Below are 21,974 nucleotides of genomic sequence, written 5' to 3'. Positions count from 1 at the left end.
CAGCAGCATCTCTCCTTCTCCCTCCTTCCAGGTCCAGTAGCAGCTGTCCCTTTTTTCCCTTATCCAGCAGCTTCCCAGCTTTCTCCCCCTCCCAGCAGCTTTCCGTACTTGCCAGCGCAGCGATTCACTAAGGCAGCCTTGGGTCCTTTGATGGGTTGTGCCGCCTCTGAGGAAAGAGGAAGTTGCATCATCAGAGGCGGCTGCAACTCAGCAAAAGCCCCAAGGCTTCCAAAGTGAATCGCTGCATTGGCAAGTACCGAGAGCTGTTGGGAGGGGAGAAAGCCACTGTCGGAGGCTCCCCATGATCTCGCCGGCCCTGCGCGGACCAGCAGGAAATTGCAGCTCGTCGATCTCGCCGGCCATGCGTGGACCAGCAAGAATTTTCTGCGGACCGGCGGTTGAAGAACACTATACTAGTGAATACATTGCTAGGCAGGAGGGGGAGTGGGGCCGATGAGGTCATTTCCCTATCCAGTGCAGTTGTTTAGTTAACATACTGACAATGCACGGAGATCTAAGGTCCCTTCCCCTTATAAAAACTTTTTCAACATTTAAGATAATGTCTGAAATAAGTCTAATAGAAGAGCACTCACTGAGGGGCGGAGCCTGACAGGCACAGTGATCGAACGTATGGAGTAATCGCTCCTCCACACTGTTCCACTTTCTCAGTTTCTGCGGAGAATTCAGGTGAATTATCAACCTCCGAACAACTCATTTCGCTTTCCCTTACTAACGGGCATGACTCCCCCCAAAAATAATTTACACGTTTTCTCCTACAATGTTAATGAGTTGAATCATCCCATCAAACGAAAAAAGATTGCTCATCATATCAATGGTAAACATCCAGATGTTATTTTCCTTCAGGAAACTCATCTTCCCTCCGCAGCAGCTGCTAAATTAGCCATTAAAGGTTATTCTTCTCATTTTTTTCTCTCCAGCAGCTCATAATAAAAAAAAATGGGATTTCCATTCTTTTCAATAATAAATTGCCGATTAGCATTTTGTCCCATAATACAGACTCAGAGGGAAGATGGTGCCTGATTCATGCTGTGTTGCACTCCTCAGAATATATTTTTCTAAACATCTATGTTCCAGTTTTAGACCACCCAGAATTTTTTAGGGAGATTCAAACTTCACTGTTGTCCTATGGCTCATGTTCACTTATTATTGGAGGCGATTTCAACCAACCTCAAGATCTCTTCTTAGATAGATCGTCCACGTGCAAACCATCCAAATCTAAATCCTCCCAATAACTCCTTAATCTCAAAAATAACTACTCTCTCATTGATCCATGGTGAATACTAAACCCAAAGGGTAGGGAATGCTCACTCTTCCCCCCCCCCCCACATAATACATACTCTAGAATAGACTATTTTCTTATCTCTCCTTCATTATCTCATTCATTATCCAATGTCATCATACACCAAATTACTCTCACCAAACATGCAGCTATCTCTCTTCATCTTGCTATTTCCCCTCTATCTTCTAACACTCCCTCATGGAGACTTAATAATCATCCTCTGCTAGATGTAGAGATCTCTGAAAAACTTCAACTCTTTATGGTTGAATTTTTTGCTATCAACTCATCAGATCCTGATATTTGCCCTGCTATCATTTAGGAAGCATATAAGGCCTCCCTCAGAGGAGAATTAATCAAATTATCAGCGTGGAAAAAGAAACTCCAACTTCAAAAAGAAAAAGACCTTGAACAATCTATTAAATTGTTAGAATTAAAACACATGTCTGCTTATATGAATAATTCTTCAATCTATCAACAAATTCTAAAACTTAAATACGAATATAATTCTATTCTCTCATACAAAGCTAGACAGGATCTGTTTCTGCATGCCTCTGGTCACTATATGGGTAATAATGTCATGGGTAAACCTCTAGCCAAATATCTTAAGACTAAATTGAAAAAACTTCATATCTCATCCATCCAAAACTCCTCTGGACATATTGTCACCAAGAAGGACATGATTGCCACACAATTTGAACACTTTTACTCAAAACTTTACCAATCAGAATTCTCTAAGTCAGACTCAGCCGTTGATTCTTTCCTTGCTAAAATAGAACATCCTTTATTGGATGATTCCACCAAATCCGAGCTGGATACCCCTATCTCTGCTTCGGAAATATCGTTGGCTATTTCCTCCTTGGAAAACAACAGACAGAGACCCCACCCAAGTTAAAAATTATAGACCTATCTCCCTCCTGAATTTGGATTATAAGATTCTGGCCAAAATTCTGTCCCTGAGACTTAACAAAGTAATCTCCTCTCTTATACATAAAGATCAAGTTGGTTTCATCAAAAACCGATACATTGGTGACAACCTACGTCTTTTTCATCATATTAATGTTCATGTCAAATCGCTCCAGGATCCAGAGGTGGGTTTGGCCATAGCTACAGAAAAGGCTTTTGATCGAGTTGAATGGCCCTTCTTGTTAAGAGTCCTACAGTGGTTTAATTTTGGACCATACATTATCAACTGGATTAAAATGCTGTACTGGCAACCCACCTCACGTATCCTGATTAACAACTCTTTCCAATAAAATCTCTCTACATAGAGGGACCCAACAAGGCTGCCCTCTTTCACCTTTGTTATTTAATTTAGCTTTAGAACCTCTTCTTGCCTCTATTCGTCAAAATCCCACAGTTCAAGGTATCACATCCACTGCTAGACAACTCAAATCCGCTGCGTATGCTGATGAGATTCTTCTTTTCTGCTCTCGGGCTACCTGGTTAATTGGGAAAAATCTGAAATCTTTCCATTAAATGATTTCATTACCTCTTCTGAATTGTCCCACTTTCCATTTAAATGGTCTTACGATCCCATCAAATACTTGGGTATTTTAATTCATAAAGACCCTTTGCAAATCATGGATCTCAATGTAACCAAGATCAAAAAACTGATAACTCAGGCAACTTTGCATTGGTCCCCTCTTTTCTTGTCCTGGTGGGGTAGCCTTAGCCCCTCAAATTACATATATACTATCTATGCTCCCCTCCCATTGCAAAAAATCACTATATCAATGGATAAACACCACACTATCCAAATTCATTTGGAAAGATAAAAAAACCTCGTATGTTATCCATCATAACATATAAACTTTGCTTGCTCACTTTTAAATCTCTTTTCAATAAAACTCCAGCATATAAATGCTTAATTCCTTATAATCCAACTAGAGCTCTAAGATCTAATGAACAAAATTTATTAACTATTCCTTCGCTTAAGATTATCAATACAAGACGGCAGTTTATTTTTTCGGTAACCACTCCACAGACTTGGAACGCTCTTCCAATTTATTTACGAAAGGAGCAGGATCTGGGAAAATTCAAAAGTAATCTAAAAACATTTCTTTTTAAAGATGCCTTTGATATTTAATTTTTTAACCCTTAGGCCATTGATTTTAATGTATTAATATGCTTTTATTTGTTTCCTTCGTGTACCTTTCCTTTTTTGTTCTGCTTTTCTATATTGAATTATATTTCACATCCCTTTTTTACCTTGTGTTATGAATATGATGAGCTAATCTTTAACCCTATGGTATTATTCACAGTTTGTATTGTATTGTTTCCCACTGAATGTATTTTAAATTGTTCATCGCTTAGAACTATGATTAAGCGATTAATCAAAAGAATCATTAAACTTGAAACTTAAACTTGAAACTTAAACTTGAAACTATTGCTCTTGCCAAATTGAGAGCTTCTAAATCTCATGGAGGCATGAACCTTCCCGATTTTCATCTCTATCATATTGCCTCTCTAGCTAAATATGGTGCTCATTGGTTTCAAAGATCTCTCTCTCATAATCCTCCCGCATGGCTGGAAATGAAACAATTCATATGTTCTCCAGACCCTTTGTCCATCCTATGCACCATGAATATACCTAAACGATTAAGAGTATACACTTTGCTGAGTGCAACACAGCTAGCACTACGGCATCTGGATTCAGCTGCTGATATTTCTGTTTATAATAGACCTGATATGTCACTATGGCATAACTTCAAACTCCAACATAATGGAAAACCTTTTTCTTGGAAAAAGTGGCAAAATGCTGGTCTCTGGTCAGTGGATCAATTGAGAATTTCTGACTCGATCATACCTTTCCCCACATTTTGTACTCTTCCACGCCTTGCACCAATGCCACTCTCAATGGACTCTTCTGATATCGGCTATATCTCAAGTTTCTCTCCACTTTGAAGATGCAGATACATTCAACACTGTTCATCGCTGGTGCAAGTTTGTTTTTATTGGTGGTAAAGCTATTTCAATCTTCTATCATATTCTATGAGATCACCATTACACTTTCTCTCCTCACTCTATGAAGCATTGGGAGACCATGTTATCTATCCCTATACAAAGACATTGACTGGGAACTGCTCTGATCGAGAGTTTCCTAATCTATGTTCTATATCATGTGGCATGCAGTCTGGACTCTGTTCCGCATGTGGAAAGCCAAACTCAAACCAGATCCTAAATGTTGGCATTGCCTTGAAGTTGATGGCACTCTTGATCATATGTTGTATCACTGCAAGCACATCTACTCCTTCTGGACCCGCATTTGGTCCACTATCAAAGCTGTCACTTCCTGTACCTCGGATCTCACTTTTGACGTGATTATTATCAGATCCCAACACCCTTGTTTTGCCAATTCTAACTGTCCTTCAAAATTGATTGACGCTATGATCGTAACAGCCCTTTTGTACATACTGAAGAATTGGAAGTCAGCCTCCTTACTGGATACACTTTTTGGTGGAACTCACTATGTTTGTATCATAAATATGAATCTTATGCCTATGAAAAATGCTGTATTTCCAAACTTTCTATACATACCATTCATCTTCCCTCCCCTTGGAAATTCTTAGATCATTTTATACAGTCTGGCTAGTTGACCACTCCTGTTGCAAGATGCAAGTTGATGTACTTCTCTCCTGTAGAAATCGTTTCTTTTTTATCTTCTTCTATCCCTTTCTTTTTCTTGCCTCCTCCTTTCTCTATACTTCATTTAGCCTTTAGCCTTTTTCTTAAGGCCTTGTTTGCAATGCTTTGTTTCGGGGGCTAATAGCGTAGTGGAATGTACATGTTTATGTTCATTATACTGTATTGATATCCAGTGATTTGTACTTTCACTGTATTTGTAAATTCTGACTGTTGTTTATATCCACAAATTTCAATAAAACTTTTGAACTAAAAAAAAAAAGAAGAGCACTCACTGCTGTTTCTATCATAAAAGTAATTAAGAATTCAATAAGAGGTATTTTTGTGAATAAATTGTGGGGTTTCCCAGGGTCTGTGATGGGACTGCTGCTTTTTAACATGTTAATGATCTAGAGCAGGGGTCTTCAAAGTCCCTCCTTGAGGACCAAATCCAGTCGGGTTTTCAGGATTTCCCCAATGAATATGCATTGAAAGCAATGCATGCACATAGATCTCATGCATATTCATTGGGGAAATCCTGAAAACCCGACTGGATTTGGCCCTCAAGGAGGGACTTTGGAGACCCCTGATCTAGAGATTATTAAATTTGCTGATTGACACAAAGTTGTTCAATGTTGTTAAATTGTAAGAAGATTGTGAAAAACTGCAAGAGGACCTTGTGAAACTAGGCATCAAAATGGCAGATGATGATTAATGTGAACAAGTGCAAAGTGATGCATGTTGGAAAGAGGATCCTGAATTATAGCTACATGAAGCAGGGCTACATGTTAGGAGTCACCACCCAGGAAAAGGATCTAGGTGTCATTGTTGATATGTTGAAGCCCTTAGCTCAGTGTGCAACGGCAGCAGCTAAGAAAGCAAATAGAAAGCAAAATGATCAGAAAAGGAACGGAAAACAAAGATGAGATTGTTATAATGCCCTTGCATCACTCCATGGGGTGGCTGCACCTCGAATACTTTATGCAATTCTTGTCACCACATTTCAAAAAAGATATAGCAGAATTAGAAAAGGTACAGAGAAGGGCAACAAAAATGATTAGACAACTTTCCTATGAGGAAAAATCCAAAGTGGCTATAGCTCTTCAGCCTGGAGAAGAGATTTTGCAGGGGAGATATTTTAGAGTTCTATAAAATACTGAGTGGAGTGGAAAAGGTAGATGTGAATTGTTTATTCACTCTTTCCAAAAACACTAGGACTAGGGAGCATGCAATTAAGCTACTAAGTAGTAGATTTAAAACAAACAGAGAAAATATTTATTCATCCAACGTGTAATTAAACTCTGGAATTTGTTGCCGAAGAGTATGGTGAAAGCAGTTAGCTTAGCAAGATTTTTAAAACTTTTGGATAATTTCCTAAAAGTCCTAAGTTATTATTAAGATGGACATGTGGAAATCCATTGCTTATTCCTAGGATAAATGGCATAAAATCTGTTTTATTCTTTGGGATCTTGCCAGGTATTTATGATTTGTGTTGGCCACTGTTGGAGACAGGATACTGGGCTTGATGGACCTTCGGTCTGTCCTATTATGGCAACTCTTATGTTCTTAATTTTACCTCCCTAGCACTCCCTCCTCCATTTTTTTTTGTTTTCACCTTTTTCATAAGCTTCCCTTTAACCCCCTGTATTCTTCCATTTGTCCCTCCTTCTCTTACTCATGTCCTTGGCTGCTCACCTTTCAATGCACACTTTCTTCCTTCTCACACTTCCATAATTCTGTTACTCTTCACCTCTTTCTTTTCCTCCTCCATACCACCTCCTTCCTTCTTTCTACTTATGGCCCTTCTGAAATATTTCCGCCTCTCTTATCTGTCCTTTCCCCTTTCTCACCTTCCCTTCCCTCTTGCATTTTTCTATCTTTTCTTTCCATCTTCACTCCTTATTTTCTTTCCTTCTCACTCCTCGTACCCTACACACTCCTTTTGTGTCACTCACTTTCTGCCTCTCCAGGTCATACTCCCTCTTTCTCTTCCTCCTCCTGGCGCATACACTCTCATTTCCAGTTTTTTCTGGCATATCTTCTCCTTTACTACTTTCTCCGTCTCTCATGTTTTATCCCTGTTCCTTGCACTTTCACTTAGGGGAAGCAAAACTTAGGCAAAAGTACACAAACATCTAAAATCAGTCTGAAACCACTTGAAATAAGTCTGTTATACCACTGGAAATTCTGATCAATTGGCTTATCTTTGCACTCTGGCTGAGATGTGATAAAAATATGAAAATATTTGATAATTTCTGGATTGTAAGTTATGATGGAAATAAATGAATGGGTAAAATGCCAGTTCAAGGACTTCTGAATTTAGAATTTTACATGATGCTTCAAATTGTATATAGATACATGCTAGATTTTTTTTATTATCTTCTCTAGTTTACTTTCAGACTAATTATTGTCTCAGTAATGAAACTTTAGACATTTGTAATTTTAAAGGCTTTATTTCTGTTACATCTACTCTGGAGTCCGTACGGATGGTGATCAATCCGTTCCCATGAAGTGAAAACACTCACAGCTTTGAGCACCTCGCACATAAAAGCAGAACACAGTGCGCTTCCCCAGTTTTTATGCAGAAGTATTTCTGATCTGATCGGCTTAGGTTTTTTTTTTCTTTTTATCAGTTTTAAGTTCATTTTGCTGAGACTGCGATGCCCTGAGACCCCTTACTTGGGGATTCTCTGTCTGCGAAAGGAAGCAGATTTCACGGAACTGGACTGCAACTCCACAGGGCAAGCTTTTGGGTGGACCTGGGGAGCCAGCCTGTTTAGGATCCATTTTAGGTCCATTCCTCTGGGAGCAACTAGCTTTCTGAGTTTCAAGTGGCTTGAGCATAGGCTGTAGGCATCCTGTGTAAGAACACTGCGTAGTTGCTCACCCCATCACGCTTTGAGGTTATGTGGAGGTGGAGGTTTATCTGGGTCGGTCCAACTGGCAGCCCAAAGATTTCTTGATTTGGAGGAGTCTTTAGAAGTATCCGAGGCAGAAAGTCCTTTCCAGCTGTACACAAAAGCTGACAAGCAGGCACCTTCATCTAACTCAGTATCTCTCAAACTTCTTTAGCTCTGGCATACTAATGGAGCAAATGTTTTTTGTGGCACACTAAACGGAGCAAATGTTTTTCATGGCATATTATAATTGAAATTATAAAATTGCAAAACTATCAAAAAAATTAAATTTGAGAGTTATTTATTTAACGTTCTTTAAGCTATGTATAGGTAATTGTAACTATGGTGAAACTAAAGTAGTTAGAATTGCTAATCAATGTGATGGACTCAAAGTGTGGCTTGATAAATTGTCAAGCAAACACGCATTTCAACATCCACCATATACAGTCGTTCTCTTTTTTTCAATTTAATTTCTGTCAGAGCTTAAATCCAAGTTTACAAAGATAAGAAGATCCAAATGGTAACAGTGCTTGCTCTGGATATTGGAGAGGGTCAAAACATCAAGTTTTATGGCCTTCCTAAGGATTTGTTCATCGATTCTCCAGCTGGAGAAAGAGGCAGAGGTCCAAGCTATGCTTCAAACACTTCTGGACATTCGGGCCATAGAACCTGTTCCCAATGAAACTCAGGCTCAGGCAGATACTTCATTTTGTCCAAAAAAGGCACAGTAGACTGGAGACCCATTTTGGATCTCAAAGTAATAAATGCTTTTCTAACAGTCCCTCATTTTCACATGGAGACGGCCCATTTGATCATTGTAGCAGTGGCACCGGGATAATTTTGGACCTCACAAAAGCATATCTGCATATTCCTAATCAACATTTCTAGTTTGTGGCTCTTCTGTTTGGACTAGCAACAACCCCCTACTTCTTCACCAAGATTATGGTGGTTGTGGCAGCTCATCTCCAGAAGACAGGGATCCAAGTACATCCCTACATGCTCTAGAGTTTGGGCTGGATTGCCAAGTTCAAGAAGAGCCATCTGGGACCAACTCAGAATCTGGAGTATCTGGGCATTCTTTTCAACACAGCCCTGGGCTGTGTTTTTCTTTCCGAGCCATACAAACAGAAGCTCCAAGGACAAATTCTGTCTCTCTTGGTGATGCAGACTTCTACTGCATGGCATTATTTTCAGGTGTTAGGCTTCATGGCAGTGACCCTGGAGGTTGTCCCCTATCTTGATGGTTCCCTATCTTGATGGTCCCAGCAGAAGCATCCTTTTCAGACGCAACTTCCTTAGACAGGGGCCATGAGAGTGAGCTTCGATGGTGGCTTTGGGATGCATCCTTGTCAAAGGGAGTGTCTCTAGATCTCAGAGTGGGTGATTCTCACCACCGTTGCCAGCCTGTTCACCTGGGGGGCCCATTATGGGAACCACTTAATTCATGGCCAGTGGACTCCCCTTCAGAAGGGATTGTCCATAAACTGTCTAGAGCTCGAAATCATCCAGCTAGCATTGAGGGTTCTAGAAGTGGTCTTGGAGGGAAAGGCTGTGTAATAGTGTTCTCTGACAACGCCACAGCATGGCATATGTGAACACACAGGGAGGCACCAGAAGTGCTCCCTTACACCTGGAGGCTCAGATGCTCTTCAAATGGGCAGAGACCCACCTTCAGGCTCATGTCACTGCCCACTTAGCCAATGTGGAAAATATTTAGGCCAACTTTCTGAATTGACAGTTTCTGAACTCGGGGGAATGGTCACTTTCCCAAAGGGCATTCAGTCTCATTGTGCACTGCTGGGGCAGGCCAGTAATGGATTTGATGGCTTCTGTCAAAAGCTCAAAAGTGAATCACTCTTCAGTCGAAGAGTAGAACCAGGAAGCTCAGGGTTGAATGTGTTAGTCCAGTCTTGGCTGCGCGATGGTCTCCTTTACATCTTCCCCCTTGGCCCATGGTGGGCTGAGTTGCCCACCAAATTGCAACCCATCCCGGCCTCATGATACTAGTAGCTCTAGACTGGCTTCAATGGCCGTGGTATGCGAACCTGGTTTGGCTCCAGTAGGACAAAAGCCTCAACCTGCCACTTCATCGTGTGCTTCTCAGTCAGGGGCCAGTCCCCATGGAGAGCCCAGGGCGCTTTGGTCTTATGGCATGGCTCTTGAGTGCATAGCCTTAGTTCACAAAGGATATTCAGACATGGTAGTTATCACTCTGTTCTGGTCTACTATGATAACCTTTGCAAAAGCTTGGAAAGCCTTTCAGCAGTGCTGTGCACGAGATTGCGTGGAACCGCTTCAGGCTCCCATCTCATTTATTCTGGCTTTCCTTCAGGCCAGACTGGGCAAAGACCTTGCAGTGGCCTCCCTCAAGCTGCAGGTGGCCGGATTTTCCTGCTTCCTAGCACAAAATCACAAAGTTTTGCTGACAGCTCATCAGGATGTGATCATATTCCTGAGAGGTGCACTCTGGTTGAGGCCTCCACTGAGGCATCACTTTCTGTTGTTTTGAAGGGCCTCACTAAAGCCCCATATGAGCCATTTAAGGACACTTCCCTTTTGGACCTCACAGTAAAGACTGTGTTTCTGGTGGTGATTATTTCGGTAAGGCGAATCTCAGAACCTCAGGCTCTTTACTGTAGAGAGCCCTTCCTTAGGATCACAGGAGAGGGCGTCACTCTTTGAGCTGTTCCCTCCTTTCTGCCGAATGTGGTATCAGGCTTCCACATCAACCAGGAGGTTCGTCTGCCTACCTTTCACTCTACGGGGTCAGACAGGCAGGATAGGATATTGAAGAAACAGGACGTGCATCGGGTTTTGCTTCAGTACTTGGAAAAGATCAATGACTTTCATCTTTCTGACCATCTGTTCTTGCTAACAAGTCAGTCCCGGTGTGACGGGCTGGCACCCAAGGCCAGCTTGATGGATCCACATAGCCATCTCCTTGGCTTACATTGCCTGTGGTAGGCAGCCATCAGTTTCTCTTAAGGCGCACTCGACTAGGAGTGTCACATCTTCCTGGGAGGAGTCTCGGACAGTTCCTCCTGCAAACTGTAGAGCAGCTACTTGGTCTACTCTGCATACCAACTTCAGGTTTTACAAAGTGGATATGGTGGCTTGTAAGGACGTTGCCCTTGGGTCTTCAGTCTTGTGGGGCAGGCTCTTCTATCCTTCCCTAGACGTCAGCCATTGATTTCGTATGTCACCATACGTATAGACTCCAAAGTAGATGTAACAGAATGAAAGATTAGGTTCTTACCAGGAAAATCTTCTTTCTGTTAATCTCCTCCAGAGTACATACAGCCCACCTCAGTGTATTCAGTTTCACCAGTTTTTCTGCCTTGGATATTTCTAGATTCCAGGTCTGGAGTTCTTCTTCTGTCAGTCAGAGATCAAAGCACAAGGATGACCTACTTATGTACGTGTATTCTTTGGCCCCCTTGAAATTAGTGCTCTTTGCACACAGCAGGTTGTTTCTCTATGGTTGTTTTACATTGCTATGTACTTTTGTTTTAATTCTTGTTTTCTGAGTTACAGAGCAGACCAGACTTTTGTAATGCTTGCAGGGAATATCTCCGTGCCCCTCCTTCTTGGTATTCTATTCCAGTGGAGCTTGATTGCTTTGGGACGTAACTAGGGAAGGATGCTAGGCTCTACCTCTATGTGGGAGGTGCTCAAAGCAGTGAGTTGTTTCACTTCTGCGAGTCCAGTTTGCGGGAACAGATTGATTACCATGGACTCTGGAAGAGATTAACAGAAAGAAGATTATCCAGGTAAGAATTTAATCTTCCATTAATATTGGTTACTCTTCTATTAGAAGAAACCAGGAGAGAAACCTCCACATACACAATCCAAACCAACAGACAACAGTAGAGGTTCGAGAACATATTTATTGTCTATGTATGTATTTTAGGCTCCTGAAGCAGGCCATATTGGCCGAAACACATGCGTGTCGAGCCACCGCACAAGACTATGATTTGTTGAATAAAATTGCACACCACTGTTCTCAAACCTCCACTGTTGTCTGTTACTCTGCTATTAAACAGAAAATGTGCTAAATCTTTTTTTTTGTTGTTCAGGTAATAGTGGAGTTGTCAATTGCATTTGCTCAACAAACTGAGCTGGCTAGGATAGCTAGGCAGAAGAAAGATATTGAAGACGGAAAGAATGAAGACGGCCAAGAAAATAAGAAAGATATTCATAAACTACATGAGAGAGTACTTAAGAAAACTCCAGATAAATATGTGTTATATGAGGAACAACTCTGTGAAATAGGAGGTGTTGAACATCTTGTGGAGCAAACAGTATTTCAGTCAAATGAAGCACATCCTGAGCAGTTGCTGAGCCATAGTGACCAAAACATTGAAAATTCAGCAGAGTTGTGTTCCAAGGACAAGGAGTACCTTTTGAACAAAACAGTAAGTATAAACCTTCTCTCTGAAAAATCCCTAGGCTTTTGAGGTTTAAAAGGTGATTTGCTCATATCAAATAGGCTGAAAAATAAGGTTTATGGATATTGGTCCTGGAGTAAACAAGTGATCATTTTATTTATTTTTTGTTCTCATTCCATAGGGTTTCCAGCTCAACTGAAACCAACCTTTATTATACTGTGGTGTTATGAATATTTATTTGCAAGTATCTTGGATTTTCCTTTTCCCTGTCCTTTCAGCGGTGTTCCCCTCCCCTATTTTTATAGCCTAGCCCATCATTGTGACAGCTAAAATAGATTTGTAACTGTTTTGGATTCTCATATGTGTGACCATGTAGTAACTTTTAAAGATATTGTAATACATGGGCTTTCATAATAAAACAGACCCTTTCTTCTGATGTATGTATTGCAAATATGACAGTGAACGTGACCTCAGGTGCTCAATTTCTTTATTATATCTATTTGGACTCGACATATACCTGCTATTAGTGATCTGTAACCTATCACTAAAATTGTCTGTAGTACCTGAAGATTGGAGAGTAGCCAATATTACACTGATTTATAAAAAAAATAAAATTATGGAACATGTAGACAAACATGATTTAATGAGATAGAGTTAACACGGGTTCAGCCGAGGGAGATCTTGCCTCACCAATTTGCTTGACTTCTTTGAAGATGTGAATAAATATGTGGATAAAGGTGAGCTGGTTGATGTAGTGTATCTAGATTTTCAGAAAGGCTCCTGAGAAAATGAAAGAGTCATGGGATAGGAGGCAAAGTTCGGTTATGGATTAGGAATTAGTTATCAGATAGAAAACAGAGGGTAGGGTTAAAGGAGGAGAGTAAATAGTGGGGTGCCGCAGGGATCTGTACTGGGACCGGTGCTATTTAACTTATTTATAAATGATCTGGAAATTGGAATGATGAATGAGGTGATTAAATTTGCAGATGACACTAAACTGTTTAAAGTTGTTAAAATGTATGCAGATTGTGAAAATTTGCAGGCAGACCTTTGGAAATTAGAAGACTGGGCGTCCAAGTGGCAGATGAAATTTAATGTGGACAAATGCAAAGTGATGCACATTGGGAATAACCCAAATCACAGTTATCAAATGTTAGGGTCTACCTTGGGGGTTATCGCCCAAGAAAAGGATCTGGGTATCATTATAGACAATATGATGAAACCTTCCGCTCAATGCGTGGCAGCGGTCAAAAAAGCAAACAAGATGCTAGGAATTATTAAAAAAGAGATGTTTAACAAGACTAAGAATGTTATAATGCACCTTTAACGCTCCATGGTGCAACCTTACCTGGAGTATTGCGTTCAGTTCTGGTCTCCTTATGTCAAGAAAGATATAGCGGCACTAGAAAAGGTTCAAAGAAGAATGACTAAGATGATAAAGGGGATGGAACTCCTCTCGTATGACGAAAGACTAAAAAGGTTAGAGCTCTTCAGCTTGGAAAAGAGATGGCTGAGGGGAGATACGACTGAAGTCTACAAAATCCTGAGTGGAGTAGAATGGGTACAAGTGGATCGATTTTTCACTCCATCAAAAATTACAAAGAATAGGGGACACTCAATGAAGTTACAGGGAAATACTTTTAAAACCAATAGTTGGAAAAAAAATTTTCACTCAGAGAATAGTTAAGCTCTGGAATGCATTGCCAGAAGTTGTAGTAAGAGCGGATAGCATAGCTGGTTTTAAGAAAGGTTTGGACAATTTCCTGGAGGAAAAGTTCATAGTCTGTTATTGAGAAAGACATGGGGCAAGGTACTGCTTGCCCTGGAATTGGTAGCATGGAATGTTGCTACTCTTTGGGTTTTGGCCAGGTACTATGACCCGGATTGGCCACCATGAGAATGGGTTATTGGGCTTGATGAACCTTGCCTCTTTGCAGATGATACCAAAATCTTCAATAGAGTAGACATGCCGGATGGTGTGAATAACATGAAGAAAGACCTGGTGAAGCTTGATGAATGGTCTGAAATTTGGCAGTTAAAATTTATTGCTAAGAAATGCAAGGTCATGCATTTGGGCTTCAAAAACCAGAGGGAACGGTACTGTTTAAGGAGTGAAGAACTTATGTGCACAAAGGAAGAGCAGGACTTGGTGTGATTGTATGTGGTGATCTTAAGGTGGCCAAACAGGTTGAAAAGGTGACGGCAAAAGTTAGAAGGATGCTAGGTTGCATAGGGAGAGGTATGACCAGTAGAAAAAAGGAGGTATTGATGCCTCTGTATAATACTCTGGTGAGACTTCATTTAGAATATCGTTGTCAGTTTGAAAGTGGCCCCCACAATATTAGGTGGTAGGGGTGGCGTACTGACAAACGCCAGGTCCCAGGTTCAGTTCCTTCACAGAAGTTTCATTAGGGATAGAATCAAATAAGAAGCACAGCCAGGGGTGATTATATAAAGAATATATTATAGAAATAGTCTTACAGAAAAGTAATATTTATAAGCATTACAATTTCGTGTACAATTCTGGAGGCTGCACCTTCAAAAAGATATAAAAAGGATGGAGTTGGTCCAGAGGAAGGCTACTAAAATGGTGTTTGGTCTTCGTGATAAGGCGTATAGGAACAGACTTTAAGATCTCAATCTGTATACTTTGGAGGAAAGGCAGAAGAGGAGAGATATGATAGAGATGTTTAAATACCTATGTAATATAAATGTGCATGAGTCAAGTCTCTTTCATTTGAAAGGAAACTCTTCAATGAAAGGGCATAAGATGAAGTTACGAGGTGATAGGCTCCGGAGTAATCTGAGGAAATGTTTTTTACAGAAAGGGTGGTAGATGCGTGGAACAGTCTCTTGGAAGAGGTGGTGGAAACAGAGACTGTGTCTGAATTTAAGAGGTTCCTGGGATAGGCATGTGGGATCTCTGATAGAGAGAAAGAGATAATGGTTACTGCAGATGGACAGACTAGATGAGCCATTTGGCCTTTATCTGCGATCATGTTTCTATGTTTGGTCTGATCCAGTAAGGCTATTCTTATGTTCTTATGTTTCAGCGCTATGGCCTGCTTCAGGAGTCTGAATGATATTTTTGTGAAAGAAATTGAAAAATATCAACTGAATATTGCCTTTTTAACAATGTCCTTGGTATTTAAACACTAAAGAGAAAAAAGCATATGCTCTGCAAATCAGGTTTGTCTGCTGTTTAACGGGCTTTTTTTCTCTTTAATGTTTCAATTCCAAGGACATTATAAAAAGACAATATTCAGTTGATACTTTTCAATTTCTTTCACAAAAATATCATTCAGACTCCTGAAGCAGGCCATAGGGCCAAAACATGTATGTGTCGAGTCCAAATAGATATAATAAAGTAATTGATCACATGAGGTCGCCTTCACTGTCTTTCTTGCCTCTCTAGTGCTGCGTATGCCTTTCAGTGCTATAGCAATAATAAATAATAGTAGTATTCTGAGAAGGTAGCATCTTCTGTTTCCTCGTGGTGCATTGCAAATACGCCTTCAAGGTATAGAAATTTTATATTGGGGTAAAACACATAGTAGATGTGTATTTTGACTTGCCAAAAATAGTCTTTTTAATGATAAATAGCTACAATGAGCCACACTAACGACCCATGTGATTTTATTTTAATTTTTCATTTGTAACCTGTTTCCAGTAACTCCCCTTTTTCCCCTATCCAAGATGACATAGAAACAGTAAAAATCAAGGCAGATGAAGACCATATGGACTTATCCAGTCTGTTTATCCATACCATCTATTATCCCTTTGAGATCCTGTGTTCTTGAATTCATATGCAGTCTTTATCTCCACTACCTCCATTGAGTAGCTATTTCATGTATTCATCATCCTTCCTATGAAGCACTTCTTTAGGTTACTGCTGAGTCTCTCCCCTTTATCCTGTGCCTTCTCATTCCAGAGTTTCCTTTTGTTTTAAAGAGACTTGTCTCCTGTGCATTTATGCCAAAAAGATATTTAAATGTCTCTATAATAGTTATCTTCTCCTGCCTTTGTTCCAAAGTATATAATGAAGTTTTAAAATTTGTCCCCATCTGACCTATGCTCTGGATTGACTCTATTCTGTTTATATCTGTACAAGGCACTCCATTCTAAATGAGGTCTTACCAAAGCCATACAGAGATATTATCACATCCTTTTTCTTGCTGACCATTCCTTTGTACACCCAAGAATCCTAATGGCTTTTGCCATCACCTTTTCTACCTATTTGGCCACCTTAAGACCATCATATACGATCATACCCAAGTCCTACTCCTATGCCTCAGACTGAGACTACACACTCTATGCAGGGAGCAGAGTCTCTGCGAGTGTCTGGTCTGGCATCTATGCACGTAAAGCAAGGAGCAGATTCTTTGCAAGTGCATCGACAGGAATCCTCACACTCCATACAAGGAGCAGAGTCTTTGGGAGTGCCTCGAGGTTCCTCCATCAAGCCTCTTGAGCTTCGAGCCACAGCTTCTAGCCCCATCCATTCCTTGGTGGCATCGACTGCTTCCATCTCCGGGGCGAAGTCTCCTCGATTTTCGAGATCTGCTTCCAAGCACCACTCTCATCAACGATCGAGGCCTTCCTCGAGGCACACTTCCAGACATAGCTCTTTTTCAAGGCGCGTCCTTCTTCAACTAAGCCTCGATCTCCACCTTCCAGCTCTACTAGATCACTGACTCCTTGATCGAGGTCTCCACTTCCAAACCTCGAGGACTCAGCGGTTTTGATTGCTTTGTCCAAGACTTCTTTTTCTTTCGATACCTATTTTCCTGCCGAAGCTTCATCTTTGACCCAGGCTGCCTCGACGACCTTGAGTCCTTCTCGAAGCGAGGCAAGGCATTGGCGGATCAGCTGTCTTTCTTTTCTTTTCTTCGTCAGATGGCTATTGACATGGATCTTCAATTGGATGCTGGTTCTAAATACTCTAAGGAGTATCTCGAAGTCATGCATCTTCCTCAACCTCCTGCAGTGGCAGTTAAGCTTCCTCTTCACAAGCTTTTGCCTCAAACTTTTACACGATGCCTGGTGACTCCTTATATCATCCCTGCTGTTCTAGGCAAATTGGACTCCAGGTATAAAACTCTACATTGCAAAGAATTTAAGAATTCGCAGTTATCTCACCAATCCTTACTAGTGGAATCCTCCTTGAAAAGATTCCATCCTTCCAAGGTTTATGCTACCGTTCCTCCTGGAAGGGAAGGGAAAACTATGGACAAATTTGGACGTCGCCTTTAGCAGAATGCCATGATGTCCTCTAAAGTCCTAAATTACAATTTCCATTTTGTCACTTATTTCAAGTTCCTCATTGATCTCCTACCTAAATTTCTTAGTTATTTTGATACTCAAAAGCACTTCGAATTTCAAGAAGTCATAGCTATTCTGTCACAACTCAGATTACATCCCCTTCAGTCTTCTTATGATGCGTTTGAGTTGTCTGCCTGGGCGGCTGCTTGTTCTGTAGCAATGCGCTGCCTAGCCTGGCTTCGTACCATTGACATGGATCCTAATCTTCAGGACCGCTTAGCTAATATTCCTTGTGTAGGCAATGACCGCTTTGATGAATCTATTGAGGCAGCCACCAAGAAATTTTCCTTTGCTTCTATTGTCAGGCCAAAGCCCAAGCCAGCTCCTGCCAAGCCTGCACGTCCTCCTCTTATTTACCAGAGGCGTTTTGCTCCGAGAGCAGTTCCTTACACTCGTCCTCCTCTCAAGAAACAGCAGAATCAGAAGCAACAGAAATCTCAACCTTCTGCTGCCTAAGGCTACACAGCCTTTTTGACTGTTTAAAACAGAGCATAACCTCCGCTCTTCTGTCTCTGACCTATCTTCCCCTAATTGGAGGTCATCTCCATCATTTTTACCACCGATGGGAGACAATCACATCCGACCTCTGGGTGCTATCAATCATCAGGGAAGGATACTCTCTTTATTTACTCAGGTTCCACCAGAGCTTCCTCCAAGAGAGTATCCTTCCAGTCCATCCCAGACCGCCCTTCTTCTTCAGGAAGCTCAAGCTCTGCTTCATCTCCATGCCATCGAGCCAGTTCCTCTGGAACAGCAGAACAGGGGGGTTTTACTTCCGTTACTTCCTTGTTCCGAAGAAGACTGGCGATCTGCGACCCATTCTGGATCTCAGTGCTCTCAACAAATTTTTAGTCAAAGAAAAATTTTGAATGTTGTCCCTAGCATCCCTTTATCCCCTTCTAGATCAGAACGACTGGTTATGCTCTCTGGCTCTCAAGGAGGCCTACACTCATAGTCCCATCCATCCGGCCTCCCGTCAATATCTCAGATTTCAGGTGGGGAATCTGCATTATCAATACAGAGTGCTGCCCTTTGGTCTGGCTTCCTCTCCCAGAGTGTTCACCAAGTGCCTGGTAGTGGTAGCAGCAGCAGCTCTAAGGAACCATGGTCTTCAGGATTTTCCCTGCCTGAGCGACTGGCTCATCAAAGATTCAACATCTCAGGGGGTTATTGTAGCGACCCAACGGACTACGTGGTTCCTACAAAGTTTGGGATTCGAAATCAACATTCCCAAATCACAACTTCAACCCTCTCAGAATCTACAATTCATCAGAGCTGTTCTGGACACTATCCAACTCAGAGCATTCCTCCCACAACAACGTCTGGATGCTCTCCTTCAGCTCTGTCATACATTGTCTTCCCGCTCCATCTCAGCGAGACACATGATGGTACTTCTGGGTCACATGGCCTCCACAGTACACATGACTCCTTTTGCCAGACTTCACCTCAGAATTCCTCAGTGGACCCTGACATCTCAGTGGACGCAGGTTTGTGACCCACTTTCTCGATACATAACAGTCACTCCTTCATTGAGACAGTCTCTCCGCTGGTGGATGCTCTCCTCCAATCTCTCCAGAGGCTTGCTCTTTCAAACGCCCCCCCCCCCCATCAGAAGGTCCTCACAACAGATTCCTCGACCTACGCTTGTGGCGCTCATCTCGATAGTCTCCGTACTCAAGGCCACTGGACCAGTATGGATTGTCAGTGTCATATCAATCTGTTGGAACTCAGAGCGATATTCAAGGCTCTCTCAGCTTTTCAACATCTTCTCCATGACCAGGTAGTTCTCATTCGGACAAACAACCAAGTCGCCATGTATTATGTCAACAAACAGGGAGGGACGGGATCTTCCTCCCTTTGTCAAGAAGCTCTGAAGGTTTTGGACTGTGCAATCCGCCACAACACCTTCCTCAAAGCTGTCTACATCCAAGAGGCGAAAAATTGCTTGGCGGACAACTTGAGTCATTTTTTGCAACCTCACGAATGGACACTCCATTCCTCAACTCTTCATCACATTTTTTCACAATGGGGAACACCTCAGATCTCTTTGCAGCTCCACAAACTACCTCAGTTCTGCTTCAGGATATATTCTCCTCATCGCATCGAGGCAGATGCTTTTCTTTTGGAATGGACGAATCTCTTCTGTATGCATTCCCTCCATTCCCTCTCATTCTCAAGACTCTTGTCAAGTTGAAGAACGAACATGCCACCATGATTCTGATTGCTCCTCGGTGGCCGAGGAAACCTTGGTACTCCCTTCTACTTCAATTCAGCAGCAGGGAGCCAAATCTTCTAGCAGTTTTTCCATCTCTGCTTACACAGAGTCGGAGATCTTGGTACCTCTCAGCATAACTCCTCTTCAGTTTTCTCAACCTGTCAGAGACATTTTAGAAGCTTCTAGGAAGCCTAGCACTAGACAATGCTATCACCAAAAATGGACTAGATTTTCTACGTGGTGTTTTTCTCACGATAAGGAGCCTCAACATTCCTCCTTATCTTGTTTTAGATTACCTTTTGCACTTATCCACCTCTGGCCTGAAATCTACATCGATCCGAGTCTATCTCAGTGCAATTGCGGCTTTCCATCAGCCTATTGAAGGGAAACCCCTCTCTGCTCATCTGGTGGTTTCCAGATTCATGAAAGGACTTTAATGTCAAACTCCCTCTTAAACCGCCTCCAGTTGTTTGGGACCTCAGTGTTGTTCTTACTCAATTGATGAAGCCTCTATTTGAGCCAATGTCTACGGCTCATCTGAAATATCTCACTTCGAAAATGGTGTTTCTCATTGCTCTCACTTCTGTTCGAAGAGTTAGTGAGCTGCAAGCTTTAGTTGCTGATCCACCTTTCACTGTGTTCCATCATGACAAGGTGGTCCTCTGTACTCATCCTAAATTCCTCCCTAAAGTGGTGTCAGAATTTCATCTCAACCAATCCATTGTTCTTCCAGTATTCTTTCCTAAGCCTCATTCTCATCCTGTAGAATCAGCTCTTCATACTCTGGACTGTAAATGTGCTTTGGCCTTCTATTTGGAACGCACCAAACCACACAGTACTGCTCCACAACTTTTTGTCTCCTTCGATCCAAGCAATTTGGGACATCCAATATCTAAACGTACCATCTCCAACTGGATGGCTGCTTGTATCTCCTTCTGCTATGTCCAGGCTGGATTACCCCTACACAGAAGAGTCACAGCCCATAAAGTCAGAGCAATGGCAGCTTCAGTAGCTTTCCTCAGATCTACACCTATTGAGGACATTTGCAAAGCTGCTACTTGGTCCTCGGTTCATACTTTCACTTCTCACTATTGTCTGGATGTTTTCTCCAGACGGGATGGCCATTTTGGCCAGAGAGTATTACAAAATTTATTCTCCTAAGTTGCCAACGCTCCCACCATCCCATTCTGGTTAGCTTGGAAGTCACCCATATGTGAGAATAGGCTGCCTGCTTGTCCAGGGATAAAGCACAGTTACTTACCGTAACAGGAGTTATCCAGGGACAGCAGGCAGCTATTCTCACAATCCACCCACCTCCCCTGGGTGGCTTCTCTGCTAGCTATCTGAACTGAAGAGACGTGCCCTGTGCTGGGCGGAAAGGCACTCGCGCATGCGCGGTGCGGCTGACTCGAAACTTCTAGTTTCTTCAAGCAAGTCTGCTTGCGAGGCTTCCGCATCCAGGCTCCGTCGGTGACGTCATCCATATGCTGTCCCTGGATAACACCTGTTACAGTAAGTAACTGTGCTTTTTTGATTCTATGTTTTTGAAATTAGATTTTTTTAAAATGTATTAAATAGTTGCAGAGCTCCAACTCATAGCAATAACACAATGGCCTGATATATTTAGTTTTCTTCATATCAAATGTTTGATTACAGTGGTTCAATGAGAAGCACATATTTATTCAATATCCCTTCTGTATACCTTGTAACAAATAAATAGTTAACTTTTATAAAATTAATTATATCATCTGCCGTTGATTTCCTTGTTTAAATACTAGTTCAAATATTACAGGTCTTTAAGAAGATGATAGTATCAAGCTCAGAAACATCAAATTTGCACATACTCTATGAAGAACATCTTGAAGATATGAGACAAGAGCTTGTGAGGCAGGAACAGGAGCACCAACAGGCAATTGAAGCTTTGAGACAGGCCCATATGTTACAAATGGAAAGGCAAAGAGAAGATCAGGAGCAACTATTAGCAGAACTCGAAATACTTAAAGTTCAGCTTGCCAAGGTAAAATACTGTATGAAGGATGGGGAAGCATAGATTGAGACTGCTTTAATTGTCAACATTAGCTAGCAGATTTGTGACTCTACTGCCCTCTACCCACTAGTACTTGTAGGAATCCTCATATTCCAGAGACGTGGAGGGGCATAATCAAAAGAAACGTATAAGTCCGATTTAGACGTAGGGTGTTAGTCACCCAAAGTTGGCACAAAATGTCCAT

The 21,974-nt window shown here is 41.7% G+C and overlaps 1 protein-coding gene across 7 annotated transcripts in view; it reads left to right on the top strand.

The window, feature by feature from the left end:
• The window catches only part of AKAP9 (A-kinase anchoring protein 9), a 409,648-nt gene that overhangs the window by 123,973 nt on the left and 263,701 nt on the right, over positions 1–21,974 (top strand). For all 7 annotated transcript variants that reach the window (XM_033931174.1, XM_033931171.1, XM_033931173.1 and 4 more), the window contains 2 exons: positions 11,895–12,233; positions 21,536–21,760. In XM_033931174.1, coding sequence (XP_033787065.1) covers positions 11,895–12,233; positions 21,536–21,760 — 564 coding nt within the window. The remainder of the gene's footprint in view (positions 1–11,894; positions 12,234–21,535; positions 21,761–21,974) is intronic.

This window comes from Geotrypetes seraphini, chromosome 2, assembly GCF_902459505.1.
Source record: "Geotrypetes seraphini chromosome 2, aGeoSer1.1, whole genome shotgun sequence".
In the NCBI taxonomy this organism is placed as follows: domain Eukaryota; kingdom Metazoa; phylum Chordata; class Amphibia; order Gymnophiona; family Dermophiidae; genus Geotrypetes; species Geotrypetes seraphini.
Note: the sequence above shows the minus strand (reverse complement) of the source record. Positions and strands in the feature narration are given on the sequence as shown.